At 41.5% G+C, this 19,282-nt stretch overlaps 1 protein-coding gene across 2 annotated transcripts in view; it reads right to left on the minus strand.

Moving 5' to 3' along the window:
* The window catches only part of MDGA2 (MAM domain containing glycosylphosphatidylinositol anchor 2), a 414,191-nt gene extending 405,255 nt beyond the window's left edge, over nt 1-8,936 (minus strand). The window contains exon 1 of one of the 2 annotated variants that reach the window (XM_069949265.1): nt 8,765-8,936. In XM_069949265.1, coding sequence (XP_069805366.1) covers nt 8,765-8,837 — 73 coding nt within the window. In that variant the 5' untranslated portion in view covers nt 8,838-8,936. The remainder of the gene's footprint in view (nt 1-8,764) is intronic. The other variant, XM_069949264.1, reaches the window with a different exon arrangement.
* Nucleotides 8,937-19,282: the final 10,346 nt, after the last annotated feature.

Consider the following 19,282-nt stretch of genomic DNA (forward strand, 5'->3'; position numbering starts at 1 on the left):
GGCTGGTCACAGGTGGTAACATCCCTCAGGGGTAGGTGCTAGGTGTTATCGCTGAGAGGTGGGTCTCAGAGTGTCAAGATCCAGACTGCTCCTCTGCCTGTGGCATTGTTAAGCATAAGGCAGCATACTGACAACACCACACTGAAAATAAAGGACTCAACAAGCATACAACTGTACAATTAGTGATAACACTATATTAGTAAGTTATATAATTTAAGGTGATAGCTTTATCTGGAAAAAAAAAAAAATCTGGTACCAATATATCCCTTTAAAAAAAATGTATGCATAGGACTGCTTAAAGAAATACAGTATGCGCCCCAAATCACTTACATCTGTGTCTCTCACTGATACAGTCAAATGACAAACTTAGCTCTGCTATTCCTATGAAATCAAGAGATAATGGGGAAAAGTATAGTTACACCAATTTTCTGGTTGGAAAAGTTAGCAAATTTTGGTGCAGGCCCATTCAAAATTTGCAACTTCTTTCAGTCCCCCCCCCCTCCTCCCTGCTGACACCATGGCCCCCTGGGGTTTTCTCTAATTTATTGAAGACAATGAGTGTAAATCTTAGCGTCCGCACACTGTAGCTGTTTCTGCCGAGGCCTTTGTGGTAATGGACATTGATTGGAAATTCTTATAAATTAGTTGTTTTGCCCTTCGTGTAACTGGATGACCTCATCTTGCGGTCATAGACAGACGTAGTGATCTAGTAGTATTGAGTGCGTCAGATGGAGCAGAGCTGTGTATGTCAGATGTAGAAGAGTTGAGTGTGTCAGATGGAGTGGAGCTGTGTATTGTATGTCACATGTAGAAACATTTAGTATGTCAGATGTGGGGGGCTGAGTATGTCAGATGGAGTAGAGCTGAGTATGTTAGATGTAGACGAGCTGAGTATGTCCGATGGAGTAGAGCTGAGTATGTCAGATGTAAAAGCATTAGGTGTGTCAGATGTAGCAAAACTATATATGTCAGATATGGCAGGGCTGATTATGTAACATACAGTTCAGCTGAGTATGTCAGCTTTAGAAGAGTTGAGTATGTCAGATTCAATATGGTTGAGCATGTAAGATATAGTAGAGCTGAGTATGTCCGATGTAAAAAAGCTGAGTGTGTCACATGTAAAAGCGTTTAGTAGGTTAGATGTAGCAGGGCTGAGTGTGCCAGATGTGGGAAACTTGAGTGTGTCAGATGTGCAAGTGCTTAGTATGTCAGATGTGGCAGGGCAAAGTATGTCAGATATAGTAGAGCTGAGTATGTCTGATGTAGAAGCGTTTAATTTGTTAGATGTACAGTAGATAAGCTGAGTATGTCAGAGGTAGAGGAGTTGAGTTTGTCATATGTAGTGGAGCTGTGTATGTCAGAGGTAGAGGAGTTGAGTGTGTCAGAGGTAGAAGAGTTGAGTTTGTCATATGTAGTGGAGCTCTGTATGTCAGAGGTAGAAGAGTTGAGTTTGTCATAGGTAGCAGAGCTGTGTATGTCAGATGTAATAGAGTTGAGTTTGTCATATGTAGCGGAGCTGTGTACATTATGTCAGAGGCAGAAAAGTTGAATAAGGTGGATGTGGCTGGGCTGAATATATCAGATTTAGTAGAGCTGAGTATGTCAGACATAGAAGAATTGAGTATATCAAATGTAACAAGGCTGAGTATGACAGATATACAAGAGGTGAGCATGTCAGATGTACAGTAGTAGTGCTGAGTATGTCGGATATAGAAGAGATAAGTATTCAAGATGCTGTAGGACTGATTATATCAGATACTAAATATGTCCGAGTCACAGCTCCATCAATCCAGTGTAGTAGAGTCCACTTAGTCACATGTAACCCAGTCTTCTATTACACTTATTACACCTCACATAACTTTACGTTTTTTACATCGGCCTGCAGCTAAACATAATGAGCTATATTTAAACCCCCCAAACAAACTAGTCCCCCCACCTCCCCCCCTTAAAATGTTAAACAACACATTCAGCTCTGCTACATCTTCATACAGTAATCCTATTGGGACCGCAATGTCTACACCAGGAAATAATAATGGCAGATGTAGAGTTTTGGTTTTACAGGAAATTCTCTGTAGAAATAGCTGGGAAGAAAATTGTGTCAGGCCGAAGATCCAGCATCACAGCGCCGGGCTAAACAAGGTATGACAGGGAGTTCATGAGGAATCAGGAAGCATTACTGCATGTCTCTTAAAGGGGTTCTCCACGACGGTGTAAGTAAAGTTTACTGGAGACAGCAAAGGACGTAGTTATACTGAATACAGCAGGGATGGGGAACCTTCCTAATGTAAAACTACAATTCCCATCATGCCTAGGCAGCCGAAGCTTTAGCTTCGGCTGTCCAGGCATGATGGGAATTGTAGTTTTGCAACAGCTAAAGGCGTAAGGTTCCCCATCGCTGGCGTACACTAATTTGATCAGTGAGCCCCAATCCTGGGGACAGCTATGGGGACTGGTGTGTAAACGGTCTATTGCTATAGACATATATATATATATATATATATATATATAGGTCCAAAAGTATGGTTATGTCGGGGGAGATTTATCAAACATAATGTAAAGTGAAACTGGCTCAGTTGCCCCTAGCAACCAATCAGATTCCACCTTTCATTCCTCACAGACTCTTTGGAAAATGAAAGATGGAATCTGATTGGTTGCTAGGGGCACCTGAGCCAGTTTCACTTTACACCATGTTTGATAAATCTCCCCCGACACAACCCTATTACACATACTGCCCAACTACTTTTGGACCACCCTGTATATACAGTATATATCAACAGTCCCCCTATACATTTGGGGGAATTTATCAAACTGGTGTAAAGTAGAACAGGCCCCGTTGCCCCTAGCAACCAATCAGATTCCACTTTTCATTCCTCACAGACTCAGTGGAAAATGAAAGGTGGAATCTAATTGGTTTCTAGGGGCAACGGGGCCTGTTTCACTTTACACCCCCATTCTTTTTAATACTTTCACAGCCGTTTTGAGCATCTGCCGCCATTAACCGGAGATGATCAGATGTTTATAGGAAAACGCTGCTGTCACGTCCAATAGTTTTTACGAGCACAATAACGCTAATTATTTCGCATGATGCGCCATAAAGTCCTTCGGTGAAAAACGTAGCTGCCTATAGATACGCACCTGCTGATATTATTATATCCAAGCCATAAAATGTACATGGTGACGCCTGGGTCACTGACTTTTTTTTCCTTCACATGTAATTATGGAACAGCCCTCTAATTTTCTGCTGGCATACTACCACCCCCTGTGGGGGCTATAAGCAAGGACGTCAAGGGTTAAAGGGGATCTCCAGTGCTACAAAAAACATGTCTGCTTTCTTCCAGAAATAGCCCAACTCTTGTCCCTCCTGGGTGTGGGGTTTTAAAGTGTACTTCTATTAAAGTGAATGGAGTACAATCGTAATACCACTTGCAAACTGTCTACAGGGGTGGTGCTGTTTCAGCAAGGAAGTAGCTGTTTTTTTCCCTAATCCTGGAAAACTCCATTAAAGTAATAAGTAAGAACTCATCTCTACACAACCCATAGAACTGTACACTAAATCTAGACAGGACAAAGGGGAGGAGCCAGTCAGCTGTAGAGATCTCCCAGATGTCCATGTATGGCCTACAGCCCCCATATTCTGCACTGGACAGGCATGCAGATGGGCTCATATAGAATTGACAGTGTAAACCCCAACAGGGAAAGTGAATAATGTGAGCGATAACAAGCTGACTATAAACATTAGATTAATCTCAGTCATCCCACTGGATTGGCCATCTAATGCACTTGTATCAAACTCACTGCCCTTCAGCTGTTGCAAAACTACAATCCCTATCATGCCTGGACAGCCAAAGCAAAAGCTTTGGCTTTCCAGACATGATGGGACTTGTAGTTTTGCAACAGCTGGGGGGCCATGAGTTTGACACTCCTAATCTAAGGTGTATGAGGGCCAGCTAACCCCAATAGCAGATACTGGGAGAAAAAATAGTCGGGCATGTTGGATTCTACTAGGGTCAATCAATTTGTTCTAGGAGAGATAATTCACAGCCAAAGGACTCTGGAATCTGCTTTGTCCCCATCTCCCCATTTGCAAAACACACATACATGACAGAGCTGAGTAAGCATGTAGGTGAGGAAATTGGGAGACATAGCTATAAACTGAATGAATGTTTGCCTGAGATCTATCTAAAATGTCTAGGCAGCTTAAAGGGGTATTCCGCGCCAACATACCTTATGTTATGTTGCTGCCCATGATGAGGCTAACATTTCCTTCCATACTTTTTATGGTTTAACTTTTTCCTTCCATAGTTTTTATCTATTCAGTCTCCTTACCCCAGTTCTGAGCTGCTGCTTTCTGCTGAAGACACAAAAATCTGTGTGTGGGCTTTTCTCTCCATGTTCCCCTCCTCCCCACTCCGTTCTTAGAAGGCTGATGTAAACAAGTCCCTGGCAGGCTGTATCTGCAACTTTGTTGCTTCTTTGTAGTCTTTTGAGGGTTAATCTGAGGTCAAGTTGCTGCTGAACTCAATGTGATTTATAATGACGTGGGGACTAATCACATTGGGGGGATTTATATAAGGCCCCGCCCCCCTTACCCCGAGCACAATTCACCAAGAGTTACACGCCTCTTATTGAATCCGGCCTGCTTCCAGCAGGTGTAGATTTGGACCATAATTTAGGCGTAAATCATGATAAATGTGGCGCAGGAGGCCACGCCTCCTCCCGCCTCGTTACCCCCCCCCCCCAAGCTCCCCCAGTACGCCAGGGAGAAGGGGCGAATCTGCACCTTCTCCCTGGCGTACGCCTCGGGCGGACACTTCGTAAATGTCCCCCATTGAGTTCAGCAGCAACTTGACCTCAGATCAGCCCTCCCAGCATTACAAAGAAGTTACTAAGTTGCACATACAGCCTGCCAGGGACTTGTTTACATCAGCCATCTCAGAAGGGAGGGGGAGACCGGGAGAAAAGTTCGCACACAAATTTCTGTGTCTTCAGCAGAAAGCAGCAGCTCCGAACTGGGGGAAAGAGACTAAATAGATGATAATAACGAGTATGGAAGGAATTGTTAGTCTCACCATGGGCAGCAACATATGAAAAGTTATGTTTGAGCAGAATACCTCTTTAAGCCAATCTATTTCCAAATAAAAACTTTTAACCTGTGTTTACACATCGCGTTTTTAATGTGTTTTGCCAAAACTCATGGTAAAATAGCGACACAAGAGAAAATCCAACAACCCCATGTGTGAACACAGGCCTAACTGGGTTTGTAAACTGTCATGTTATCTGAACTACAATTCCCGTCATGCCTGGACAGTCAAAACCAAAGGCTTTGGCTGTCCAGGCATGATGGGAATTGTAGTTTTGCAACAGCTGGAGGGCTGCTTTAAACAATATCACCAACCCCTGACATAGAGAACATGGGAGACACTAGTAAATTGGGAGATGGAGAAGTAAATGGAAGCGACGTGACTGATCTGCTTGTTTGCAAATACCACTCCCGACCGTCTGCTGACAAATGAGATTCAGGTGAATTATGAAATATGAAGAATATTCTACAAGTCATTACACAGGTACGGGATTGACAATTCCTAATCTTTCTTCATGTTTTCTTCCCGTATCCCTCCACCAGATGGTAAGGCTCGGCCCATTAATCCCGCCGGCGGCCTCTCATATGTCCCGGCCTCTCATATGTCAGGTCTCATAGTGGATAGTGCAAAGAGGATGAGACATTGTAGGCGGAGTGCCTCCATATGATCAACGGTGATGATTCTCATTGGTGGGGATTGTGTATGGAGAACTTCTCTTCTATCTATTGGTCATTGGTGATCAGCATTTACCTTATTATATTTGAATTGATCAATAGTGATCAGTTATGAGCTGAAACCCCTATCCTTTAATTCTTTCTGTAGTAGCTAGATAGACTGTATTCCCCTCCAAAACTACAACTCCCACCATGCCACAGGTTGTCAGGGCATGATAAGAGTTGTATATGAGACCCAGATTTGGGAAAACTTCTTTACACTCTGGAGGACCCAACATATCCATTACATAAGGAGCCACTGTAATGCTTTACTTCCCCTGCGGAGGCAGCATAGGGGAACTGAACACTTGTTGCCCTGTTTTCCTACAGATTATAGCTCAATATACTCTACAATTACACAAAGTCTTAGAATGTTCACCGGCACTACTCACATTTACTGTTAATAATGCAGTGTACTATTCGACCTTGGACACATTTGGGACTGCAAACAAGCCGTGCCGGGGTGCACCTCTCAAGTAGACATATTGTGTAGTAAAAAGCCGAGGGCACTCACCGGATCGTTGCGGTACTTCAACACGAGTTAAAACTTTCGTTGACACAGACGCCAAACCACTTCACATGTACAACACACACATGACGCCTATTTTGCGTGCATGCGCGCTTTATCAGATGCCGCCCCTCCCGCAAGTCTCAGGTGAGTGCCCTCAGCTTTCTACTGTACTTGTTTCATACTCTACAATTAGCTACTTTAGCTATAGTGGCTAATGGGGTTACAGGTTATTCCAAAGGGCACTGGACTCTTGTCAGGCAAACCCTTAGAGTCCAGTGCCCTTTGGTTTTTTTTGATAATTTACACCAAGGAGTTATAGGTCACTGATTAATATCCGAGGCCATAGGTGGCCAGATACTCACTATAGTACATAGCTCTGGTTGTAGATATATGACCCCAACAAGTGTGGACCACCCAACCAAGAGAGGACCATGGCCAGTGAAGTAGTCTGGGATCTGAGGTATCTAAATGTAATATTTTCCAGTAGACAATATGACCAGTAGTTGAGTTCTGGCAGAAGATGCACCCACGTGGAGACAAGATGCTCGAGGGAAGTCTAGCTCCCTCTATGAGAGTGGTGGTAGGTAACGTATAAGCAAGACCCCCACCCTAATATACTTTATTGCCGATGTAACGTACACACATGTAGTCTCAATAGGTCTTCATCCAATACTAGACTATGATAATAATAAAAGTGGGAGGAGCCCCCAGAATGCATTGTCACATTGTATTTAACTTGGAGAACTCAATGCAGCAATGCAACAATGTATCCACTCCTCATGTCTATGACTATATTGGATATACCTAGTATATAGCATTATACTGCATGGTCCTCCTTGGGCTATAAATACTGTACGTCTCCTGTCTGTAGTCTATATATATCATGTGACATACAGTATGAGGCTATAGGTGGGCTGTCTATGTGGATAGATGGCTGCATGTATGTTAATTCCATGTAAGCTGTGGCATGTGGATGGCTCGGTAAATTCTGTCACCATCTGCCATTGACTTTTTGCTGACCTAGATTCTACATGAAATGACTCAGAAAGAGCCTGGGCATCCCTAACGCACAGAATCTACACACCATATATACTGCATCCCCCCACCCCACCACCACCTCCAGTGTCTCCTTTCCCATTTACTGCTCATTGATCTGTATTTCGGAAACACATGAATACTCTACACTACCCAATTACCCTGGCATGAAATCTCATCATCCCGAACAAGATGTATTTCATTTTGCCGGGAGATGTCTTAAAATAATCATCCGACGCGCTCGGCACACACCGCCGAGGAGGCCACCGTGGCCCTTCGTGTCTCCATCTCGGCCATGGGCCACCAATGAGTATTTAGAGGGAGAAAAAAAAAACCCCTGACCCAACATATTGGATTTCCTGCGAAAAGGACAGAGGTGCCGCTGTGTGAGAACAGTGAGGGGTCTGTTGGGACTCCTCCGGCACGCCCCCAGTCCGATATCCCCCCTCCAGGCGGCACGTTACCCCCCCTACTGGCTCCTTACATTGATGTTGAGTGATTACGATGACCATTAAATGGGCATCTTCATCTCCTGGATGGGGGGGGGGGGGGGGGGCATCTCATTGGAAAGGAATATTGGCAACTACTACAGTATACTGGGATTAGACGTGATTTTGCAAACACCATCTGTCATCCATTAGTGTACATATCATACGGGAGAGTAAGTCATTCCATCATACATTGCCTCCGACACCAGGTGACTAGGTCTCCACCACCACCACCACCATCACCATCGTCGTTCCCCCTTTTTTTTGGATGACACCTTCAAATCTACAACTTTGGCCATCATTACTTTGCAGTGCCCCTAATGGTCTCTGGGTGTCTATCCTCCCATCTCACCGGGTTGTCAACGATGCAGTAACGAACGATCGGTCGGCAGGTCTGCAGCGTTTACGGAACATTTCAGATGCCAAAAGAAAAAAAAGGAAGAGGAAGAATGTTTTTTTTTTTTTTTCTCCGACTGTTTTGTCAATGGGAAATTGGATGATTGGAAGAGATTTGCAAACTGGCACTATAATGCAACACAGGTAATGGGGAAATAGCATGCCATTTAGAGTGCTAGGCTCGGCTGGGATTAGACTAATGGCATCTCTATAGTTAGGATTGTTCCGGATGCTCGGATGCAGACTAAGGCCAGCCATGTAGACTCTATAGCTTCCAGACATGTGGCGGAGACAAGGTGCATGCCAGGTCTGTTCTGTCACTAGACATGGAACCATTCCCACCTTAAGTAGTTACACTGCATCCATCCCTCCTCTCTGCCAGGTCATAGGAGACCAGGTGACACCTTAACATAACCCCAGATCAACCCTAAGCAACATACAAGGTCATGCACAGAATTGGAGAAGAAGAAGAAGAAGAAGAAGGAGGAGAAGAAGGCAATGTGCAGGAATTTTTTTTTTTTTGTTCATGCCAAGACTCACCATAAACCCCTTGACTACAGACGCCTTCAACGAGAACTGTCAATAGCCACAAGACGAGGAAACTTAAATCCATCTTCACGTTAACATGGACATATCCAGCCCAGGGACACGGCGAGAGCTTCCAGAGGCCGATGACCGACAAACTACCCTCTGGTCCCAGTTTAGATTCCCAGGTGGTCACTGGTCATCAGCCAGTGGTCCCCAGCAGCGGGTATAGCATACAATAAGGAGGGTATTGCTAGTAGTGTGTTATGGGTAGGACGCAGGAAATCCCATGCAAGATGATGTGGTCAATCTGGCGGTGCCGGAAGGGGTTAAAAAGTAACTGGCAGTGGTCCCTGGAGAAGAATTAGGAGCGCAGACTGAATGCAGTCCAAGCAAACCCCTCTGGATTCTCCTACCCCCATTCCATTAGTTGCCATTGCAAATGCACAAAAAAAAAAAAAAAATCCAAGATCCAGCCTGCTGGCAACCGGAGCAAGACGAGGGGGCAAAGGAAGCGGAGAGCGCTGGGGTGCAGAGGAGGAGAAGATGTCAGATCACTCATCAGATCCAAGAAGCCAATGACATGTCCAGCAGCAGCAGCAGCAGGAGAAGAGCCAGGAGAGGAGGAAGAAGAAGAGCCCCATAGGAATGAATGAATGAACCAAGAGCACAGGACCAACCCCAGCTGCAGGAAATGCAAATGAAGCTAAACCTGGCAGGGAGGGATTGCAGCATGGATTAATATTCCTGTCATTTTGTCTTCTGTCAGGCTGTGCAGGCAGGGAGCTGTGTGTGCATGGGTGTCAGTGTGAGTGTGGGTGTCAGTGTGAGTGTGGAGGATGTGTGTGTGCAGCAGGAAGCACAGAGCTGTGTGTGGTCACGTTGGGATCTACGTGGAGAGAGGAGCTGGAGCCTGGTAGCCGCAGCCAGGCAGGCGACGTCAAAGCTGCGTGTCCCCCACCCCCTGCTCCCTACACCCCCTCTCCCCTCCTCCTCCTCCTCCTCCTCCAGAAGCTCATCAGTATGGCAGAGAGCAGGCGCCCCCAGCCTCAAAGCAGCGCCCCCTCCTGACGGCACAGCATACACCCCCTCTGCTGCAGACTATAGGGGGGCCGGGAGAGCAGGGGTTAATCACCAGTGCCGGGAGGGGAGGCTGTCAGGAGGAGAGGCTGTCAGGAGGGGAGGCTGTCAGAGGAGAGGCTGTCAGGAGGAGAGGCTTCAGCACCAGGGACAGCTCCTGTACACACTGCCCGCGGTGCCGCACCGGTTATAGTGTGAGCGGCTGCTGCCTCATTATAGGGACATCCATCTGATAGAGAGAGAGAGAGAGTACATAGGAGATAGGAGGACCGAGATTAGAGAGGGATAGATAAAAGATGGATAGATAGGAGATAGATAGATAGATAGATAGATAGATAGATAGATAGATAGATAGGAGATAGATAGATAGATAGATAGATAGATAGATAGATAGATAGATAGATAGGAGATAGATAGATAGATAGATAGATAGATAGATAGATAGATAGGAGATAGATAGATAGATAGATAGATAGATATGAGATAGATAGATAGATAGATACATAGGAGATAGATAGATAGATAGATAGATAGATAGATAGATAGATAGATAGGAGATAGATAGATAGATAGATAGATAGATAGATAGGAGATAGATAGATAGATAGATAGATAGATAGACACATAGGAGATAGATAGATAGATAGATAGATAGATAGATAGATAGATAGGAGATAGATAGATAGATAGGAGATAGATAGGAGATAGATAGATAGATAGATAGGAGATAGATAGATAGATAGATAGATAGATAGATAGGAGATAGATAGATAGATAGATAGACAGATGGGAGATAGATAGATAGATAGATAGGAGATGGATAGGAGATAGATAGGAGATAGATAGATAGATAGATAGATAGGAGATAGATAGATAGATAGATAGATAGATAGATAGATAGATAGATAAGAGATAGATAGATAGATAGATAGATAGATAGACAGATGGGAGATAGATAGATAGATAGATAGATAGATAGATAGATAGATAGATAGATAGGAGATGGATAGGAGATAGATAGGAGATAGATAGATAGATAGATAGATAGATAGATAGATAGATAAGAGATAGATAGATAGATAGATAGATAGGAGATAGATAGATAGATAGATAGGAGATAGATAGATAGATAGATAGATAGATAGATAGATAGATAGATAGGAGATAGATAGATAGATAGATAGATAGATAGATAGATAGGAGATAGATAGGAGATAGATAGATAGGAGATAGATAGATAGATAGATAGATAGATAGATAGGAGATAGATAGATAGATAGATAGATAAGAGATAGATAGATAGATAGATAGATAGATAGATAGATAGGAGATAGATAGATAGATAGATAGATAGATAGATAGGAGATAGATAGATAGATACATAGGAGATAGATAGATAGATAGATAGATAGATAGATAGATAGGAGATAGATAGATAGATAGATAGATAGGAGATAGATAGGAGATAGATAGATAGATAGATAGATAGATAGGAGATAGATAGATAGATAGATAGATAGATAGATAGATAGGAGATAGATAGATAGATAGACAGATGGGAGATAGATAGATAGATAGATAGATAGGAGATGGATAGGAGATAGATAGGAGATAGATAGATAGATAGATAGATAGGAGATAGATAGATAGATAGATAGATAGATAGATAGATAAGAGATAGATAGATAGATAGATAGATAGATAGATAGATAGATAGATAGACAGATGGGAGATAGATAGATAGATAGATAGATAGGAGATGGATAGGAGATAGATAGGAGATAGATAGATAGATAGATAAGAGATAGATAGATAGATAGATAGATAGATAGATAGGAGATAGATAGATAGATAGATAGATAGATAGGAGATAGATAGATAGATAGATAGATAGATAGATAGATAGATAGGAGATAGATAGATAGGAGATAGATAGATAGATAGATAGATAGATAGATAGGAGATAGATAGATAGATAGATAGATAGATAGATAGATAAGAGATAGATAGATAGATAGATAGATAGATAGATAGATAGATAGATAGATAGGAGATAGATAGATAGATAGATAGATAGATAGGAGATAGATAGATAGATAGATAGATAGATAGATAGATAGGAGATAGATAGATAGATAGATAGATAGATAGATAGGAGATAGATAGATAGATAGATAGATAGATAGATAGATAGGAGATAGATAGATAGATAGATAGGAGATAGATAGGAGATAGATAGATAGATAGATAGATAGATAGATAGATAGATAGATAGATAGGAGATAGATAGATAGATAGATAGATAGGAGATAGATAGGAGATAGATAGATAGATAGATAGATAGATAGATAGGAGATAGATAGATAGATAGATAGATAGATAGATAGATAGATAGATAGGAGATAGATAGATAGATAGATAGATAGATAGATAGATAGATAGATAGGAGATAGATAGGAGATAGATAGATAGATAGATAGATAGATAGATAGATAGATAGATAGATAGGAGATAGATAGATAGATAGGAGATAGATAGATAGATAGATAGATAGGAGATAGATAGATAGATAGATAGATAGATAGATAGATAGATAGTTCACAATGATTCACATCCTAGAAATTCAATAGGCCATCTTTCTTTCTCCTTCTTGTGGATGTGGATAAGTAAATCTTATATAATATATAATATATTATAGACAGGCGGCCCACATGCTCAGCATTCCCCGTACTGTATACATATTTATATACCCCCTATTGCTCTCAGGTCCTGTGATAGAGCGGCACCATGTTCCCCCAGGCTCCGCTCACCATCGCCCATCGGCTTCCATCTATTTACATAGGATAGATAGATAGATAGATAGATAGATAGGAGATAGATAGATAGATAGATAGGAGATAGATAGATAGATAGGAGATAGATAGATAGATAGATAGGAGATAGATAGATAGATAGATAGATAGATAGATAGATAGATAGATAGATAGATAGGAGATAGATAGATAGATAGATAGATAGATAGATAGGAGATAGATAGATAGATAGATAGATGATAGATAGATAGATAGATAGATAGATAGATAGATAGGAGATAGATAGATAGATAGATAGATAGATAGATAGATAGATAGGAGATAGATAGATAGATAGATAGATAGATAGGAGATAGATAGATAGATAGATAGACAGACAGATGGGAGATAGATAGATAGATAGATAGATAGATAGGAGATAGATAGGAGATAGATAGGAGATAGATAGGAGATAGATAGATAGATAGATAGATAGATAGATAGATAGATAGATAGATAGGAGATAGATAGGAGATAGATAGATAGATAGATAGATAGATAGATAGATAGATAGTTAGATAAGAGATAGATAGATAGATAGATAGATAGATAGATAGATAGGAGATAGATAGATAGATAGATAGATAGATAGGAGATAGATAGATAGATAGATATATAGATAGATAGATAGATAGATAGATAGATAGGAGATAGATAGATAGATAGATAGATAGGAGATAGATAGATAGATAGATAGGAGATAGATAGGAGATAGATAGATAGGAGATAGATAGATAGATAGATAGGAGATAGATAGATAGATAGATAAGAGATAGATAGATAGATAGATAGATAGATAGATAGATAGATAGATAGGAGATAGATAGATAGATAGATAGATAGATAGATAGATAGATAGGAGATAGATAGATAGATAGATAGATAGATAGATAGATAGATAGGAGATAGATAGATAGGAGATAGATAGGAGATAGATAGATAGATAGATAGATAGTTCACAATGATTCACATCCTAGAAATTCAATAGGCCATCTTTCTTTCTCCTTCTATCATGTGGATAAGTAAATCTTATATAATATATTATAGACAGGCGGCCCACATGCTCACCATTCCCCGTGCTGTATACATATTTATATACCCCCTATTGCTCTCAGGTCCTGTGATAGAGCGGCACCATGTTCCCCCAGGCTCCGCTCACCATCGCCCATCGGCTTCCATCTATTTACATAGGAGGCTGAGTCGTCAGTAATGGAGGAGCGGAGTGACATGTAGCCGGGCCCACCGCGGGCATTACCGTCATTGATTAACACATCACTTAAAAGCTTCGCCGTGTTCTTGGTTGATTTTCTGCTTTCTTGCTGTAACGCGATCTCTCTCCTTGTCCCACTTCAATGTTGCGAGGAAAAAAGATGGCTTCTCCAGGCAACAGAGTGGATGAAACCAATTACATAGTGTCAAGTACTGTCCATACATAACAAATCAGGTGCATATGGACAAGGCGTGTGGGGGGGATGCATGGGTAACCCCTATAGACATGGTATATAGCAGTATACAGTCATCTCCTATAGTGGCGGCTATAAGTAGCTTAAATTTAATCTTTGAACTCAATGGGGGAGATTTATCAAACATGGTGTAAAGTGAAACTAACTCAGTTGCCCCTAGGAACCAATCAGATTCCACCTTTCATTTTCAAAAGAGTCTGTGAGGAATGAAAACTGGATTCTGATTGGTTGCTAGGGGCAACTGAGCCAGTTTCACTTTACACCATGGGGGAGATTGATCAAACATGGTGTAAAGTGAAACTGGCTCAGTCGCCCCTAGCAACCAATCAGATTCCAATTTGCATTCCTCACAGAATCTTTGAAAATGAAAGGTGGAATCTGATTGGTTGCTAGGGGCAACTGAGCCAATTTCACTTAACACCATGTTTGATGAATCTCCCCCATCATGATTGATAAATCTCCCCCAATGTCTATAGTGACAATATGGAATAGAGCAATGCAGGACATGAAGCGCATAGTTGCCAACAGTCCCAGTTTTGCTGGAACTGTCCTGATCCTGAGGAGACAGCCCAGCAAAACCATGTCCCGGGTATGTCCAAGGAAGCTCCGCCGCCTGACACAGGAATCCCCTCCCCTTCCAGCGTGAGTTTTGTCACTCATGCAGAACAGGGAGAGGAATCCCTGGGGGACTAGAGGAACCATACTGGTGAGGTAAGTATAGCTTTTTTGTTGTTTTAAATACAGATGAAGGGACAAGAGGATGCTGAAGGGGGAAGTAGTATGATGATGGAGGGGCAGGAGGATCACAGGAGTAGTAGTATGATGATGGAAGGGCAGGAGGATGAAGGGGGTAGTAGTATGATAATGGAAGGGCAGGAGAATAAGAGGGGTAGTAGTATGATGATGGAAGGGGAAGGAGGATTAGAGGGTTAGTACTATGATGATGGAAGGGCAGGAGGATGAAGGGGGTAGTAGTATGATGATGGAGGAGCAGGAGGATGAAGGGGGTAGTAGTATGATGATATGGGGTGCAGCTGCATCATATGGGTACAAACTACCAGTATGTACAGTCAGTAGAATGCTATCTCTGAGTCTCAGCCTGCTCTGAGTGGTGTGTATAATATACTGGGGACCTAATACTGGGGTGTGTAATATACTGAGGACCTAATACTGGGGTGTGTAATATACTGAGGACCTAATACTGGGGTGTGTAATATACTGAGGCCCTAATACTGGGGTGTGTAATATACTGGGGACCTAATACTGGGGTGTGTAATATACTGGGGACCTAATACTGGGGTGTGTAATATACTGGGGACCTAATACTGGGGTGTGGAATATACTGGGAACCTAATACTGGGGTGTGCAATATACTGGAGACCTAATATTGGGGTATGCAATATACTGGGGACCTTGTATTGGGGTGTGGAATATACTGAGGAACTAATACTGGGGTGTGTAATATACTGGAGACCTAATTTTTTGGTGTGTAATGCTCCTTTTGTGTTGTTCTGACTGTAAATTCTACCTGGAAAATTTTGAACCAACACCCATGATAGGCCACACCATACCGAGACCACACCCACAATAAGCCACACCCCGTGTTAACGCTAAATTGTCCCCGGTAAAAATTTTCAAATGTTAGCAACTATGGGAGCCTAAGGAAAAAAACAGGGCCGGACATGGAGATTCTGAGCTCGGCTGGCAGCGGGATGATTGCCTGAACGCTATACAGAAGACGATGTGGCAATACAGATATTATCTGTGGAATTAAAGCGACTGCTGTAACACGCATCTCCATTTCTGGTCAAACAGGGAACATCTTCTATCTGGATCCTATTGCCAAAGCTACAAAAGATAATGTTACGGAAAATGCATTAACTTGCTATACAGACAAGGAGAGCGGTAATAAACGTCGGCTTTGGCTGCAATCTATAGTCCTATAAATCATTCAGCGTTATAATCATATCAGTTAAAGGGGTTGTCCGCCTTTTAAATTCTATTTTTCTACTCTGGATGAGGCAATTCTGAGTTAAAGAGGTACTCCGGTGAATATTTTTCTTCTCTTTCAAATCAACTGGTTTTATAGATTTGTCATATACTTCTATTTGAAAATTCCAAGTCTTTCAGCACTTATCAGCTGCTGTATGTCCTGCAGGAAATGGTGTATTTTTCCCAGTCTGACACAGTGCTCTCTGCTGCCACCTCTGCCCATGTCAGGCACTGTTCAGAGCAGTAGCAAATCCCCATAGAAAATTTCCACGGTTCCTGACATGGACAGGGGTGGCAGCAGAGAGCACTAAGTCAGACTGAAAAGAATAAATTTAAGTACATTTAAAATCTGTATAACTTTGACACCAGTTAATTTTTTTTGGGGGGGGGAGTCTGAGTATCCCTTTAATAGAAGGGAATGAGGGGGTATTTAACAAAAAAGAGACTCTCTTGCTCTCTTTGGAAGACTTGCTCCCTTTGTAGTGGAGGAGGAAGGAGGTATGAATGCTGCAGCTCTGTCCGGCCTGTATGACACATGAGCTTAGAAGGTAAACATGATTTTACAACTTCCTCAATTTTCTTATTGCTGCTCAGCCTCATTAAAGTGAATGTAGCTCAGATGCAATACCTGACATGGTTTCTGGACAAAAGTGGCACTGTCACTTTAAAAAAAAAAAAAAAAAAATTCTATAATAAAATCTTAAAAACCTGATTGACTCAACCCCACGTATCCCTGCGATGACATCGATCTGATCCATGCAAATGTCACCGCTCCTCCCCTTCCATCTTTATTGAAAATCAATCTGCTCATCAATCATGTCACAAATCAGGAGATACAACGTATATATATATATATATATATATATATATATATATATATATAAGGTTAAACCATCTCTCCCCATGCAGGCTGTGCTCCTGTAGAGAAGAGGCCAGTCTGGTTAATATATGATAGAGGTCACAGCTTTACTCCGGGTGTCATGTATTGTTTATGCCGGACATCTATGATTTATTCCCTCTTTCCTCCAGACACAAAACTTCTTCCACTTAGCAACAAAAACAGTAAAATAAAATAGTAAAGTTGGTTCCACCAAAAATGTAACCGCAAAACGCTAGATTTTTAGCAAAATAAATTCAAAAAGATCAGGCTGGCTTAAGTTTTTGGGGATACTGGATACCCTAAAATTTAAATTGTCACTGTTGTTGTTTTTTTTTTTGTTTGTTTGCAGAAATCAATAGTACGGGCGATTTTAAGAAACTTTGTAATTTGGTTTATTAGGCAAATATGCCATTATCTGTATTTAAAAAGACTTTCCCCAGCCCCCCCCCCTCCTCTCTCTCATTCACTGCTCATTATCAGGAAATCTCGAATCTTTTACATCAGTCGGATCCTGTCTGTGCTATGGAGAGGGGAGGGGGAAGGAGGGAGTAGCGAGATTAGTCAGCAGCAGAGAGCAGAACAAAGGATTACACAGCGGGAACTGTGTGAAATCCGTTATTCAGAGGTAAGAGAGGTCAGTGCTGACCGTCAGAGGAGATATCCCGGTGATGTAGCTGTAAATTCACTCTTTGTTGTCCTGTTTTGGTGCCTCATCTCCCTCCACCCCTCCCCTCTCCATAGAGAACAATGAAGACAGGGAGAGCTTCACACTGCTTTTTCATGATAAAAAATGCATTTTTCGGCTTGTAAACCCAATTACAGAGTTTCTTAAAATCGACTGTACTATTGATTTTTGAAAAAAATAAAAAAAATAAATAAACAACAGTGACACTTTAACTCTTTGAGGACCAGGCCCAAAATAACCCAGTGGACCGTGCAAATTTTGACCTTAGGGTTTTCATTTTTCCCTCCTCCCCTTCTAAGAGCTCTAGCACTTTCATTTTTCTTTCTACAGGCCATGTGGGGTCTTGTTTTTTACAGGAATAGTTGTACTATGTAATGGCGTCTTTCATTTTACCATAACATGTATGATGGAATCCCGAATATATTATTTATGAAGATATAAATAGGTGAAATCGTAAAAAAGAATGCAATATGGTAACGTTTGGGGGGTTCCTGTGTCTACGTAATGCACTATATGGTAACAGCGACATGATACTATTATTCTATAGGTCAGAACACAACCATATGCAGGTTACACAGATTCTCTAATGTTATTTATATATTTTTATGAAATCCTTTTTTTTTTTTTTTTTTTTATTAATTATTAATAAAATGGGCCTATTGTGACGCTTATAACAGTTTTATTTTTTCACCTACGGGGCTGTATGGGGTGTCATTTTTTCCGCCATGATCTCTAGGTTTTATTAATACCATATTTGTGAAGATCGGACGTTTTGATCACTTTTTATAAATTTTTTTATATATAATGTAACATCAAATCTGTAATCCGCACACTTTTTTTCGCTCTTTTCGTTTACGCCGTTCGCCTTTAGTGATGACGCTTGTTATATTTTAATAGTTCAGGCAATTACCCACGCTACGGTATATTATATGTTTGTTTATTTATTTATTTTTATATGTTTTGTTTATATAATAGGAAAGGGGGGTGATATAAACTTTTATTGGGGGAAGGGCTTTGGGGTAGTGTATTAGTGATTTTAACTTTTTTCCCCCTTTGGGGGAGTTTTACATTCATTAGTTTGATTTCTACACTGATCATTGCTATGCCATAGGCATCAGTGTGATGGGCAATCTGCTCATTGAGCCTGCCTGTGCAGGCTCAGTGAGCAGATCGCCGATCGGTCCACACGGGGGAAGGTGAGAGACCTCCTGCGGTCCCTTTCAATGATCGGGACCCCCGCAGTGTCCCGATCAGTAAGTGACAGGGGACGTTTAAGGAGTTAATGACATGCTGCAGCGCGATCGCTGTAGCCTGTCATTAACGGTGAGGTGCCGGCTGCTCAATGCAAACACCCTGGACGTACAGTGACAGACTTCCATGGCGTAACTGTACCTCCAGAGTCGTTTAGGGGTTAAGCTCCATAAAATATAATTTAAGCTCAATACTATACATATATGTGTGTGTTATTTTTTATAGATTTTTTTTTCACTCCCCCTAAGGACTTATATGAATAATCAATCGATTGCTCATACAGATCAATATAATACTACTATATTACATTGATCCATTTAGCGATCTACT

This window comes from Dendropsophus ebraccatus, chromosome 13 (genome assembly GCF_027789765.1).
Source record: "Dendropsophus ebraccatus isolate aDenEbr1 chromosome 13, aDenEbr1.pat, whole genome shotgun sequence".
Taxonomy (NCBI): domain Eukaryota; kingdom Metazoa; phylum Chordata; class Amphibia; order Anura; family Hylidae; genus Dendropsophus; species Dendropsophus ebraccatus.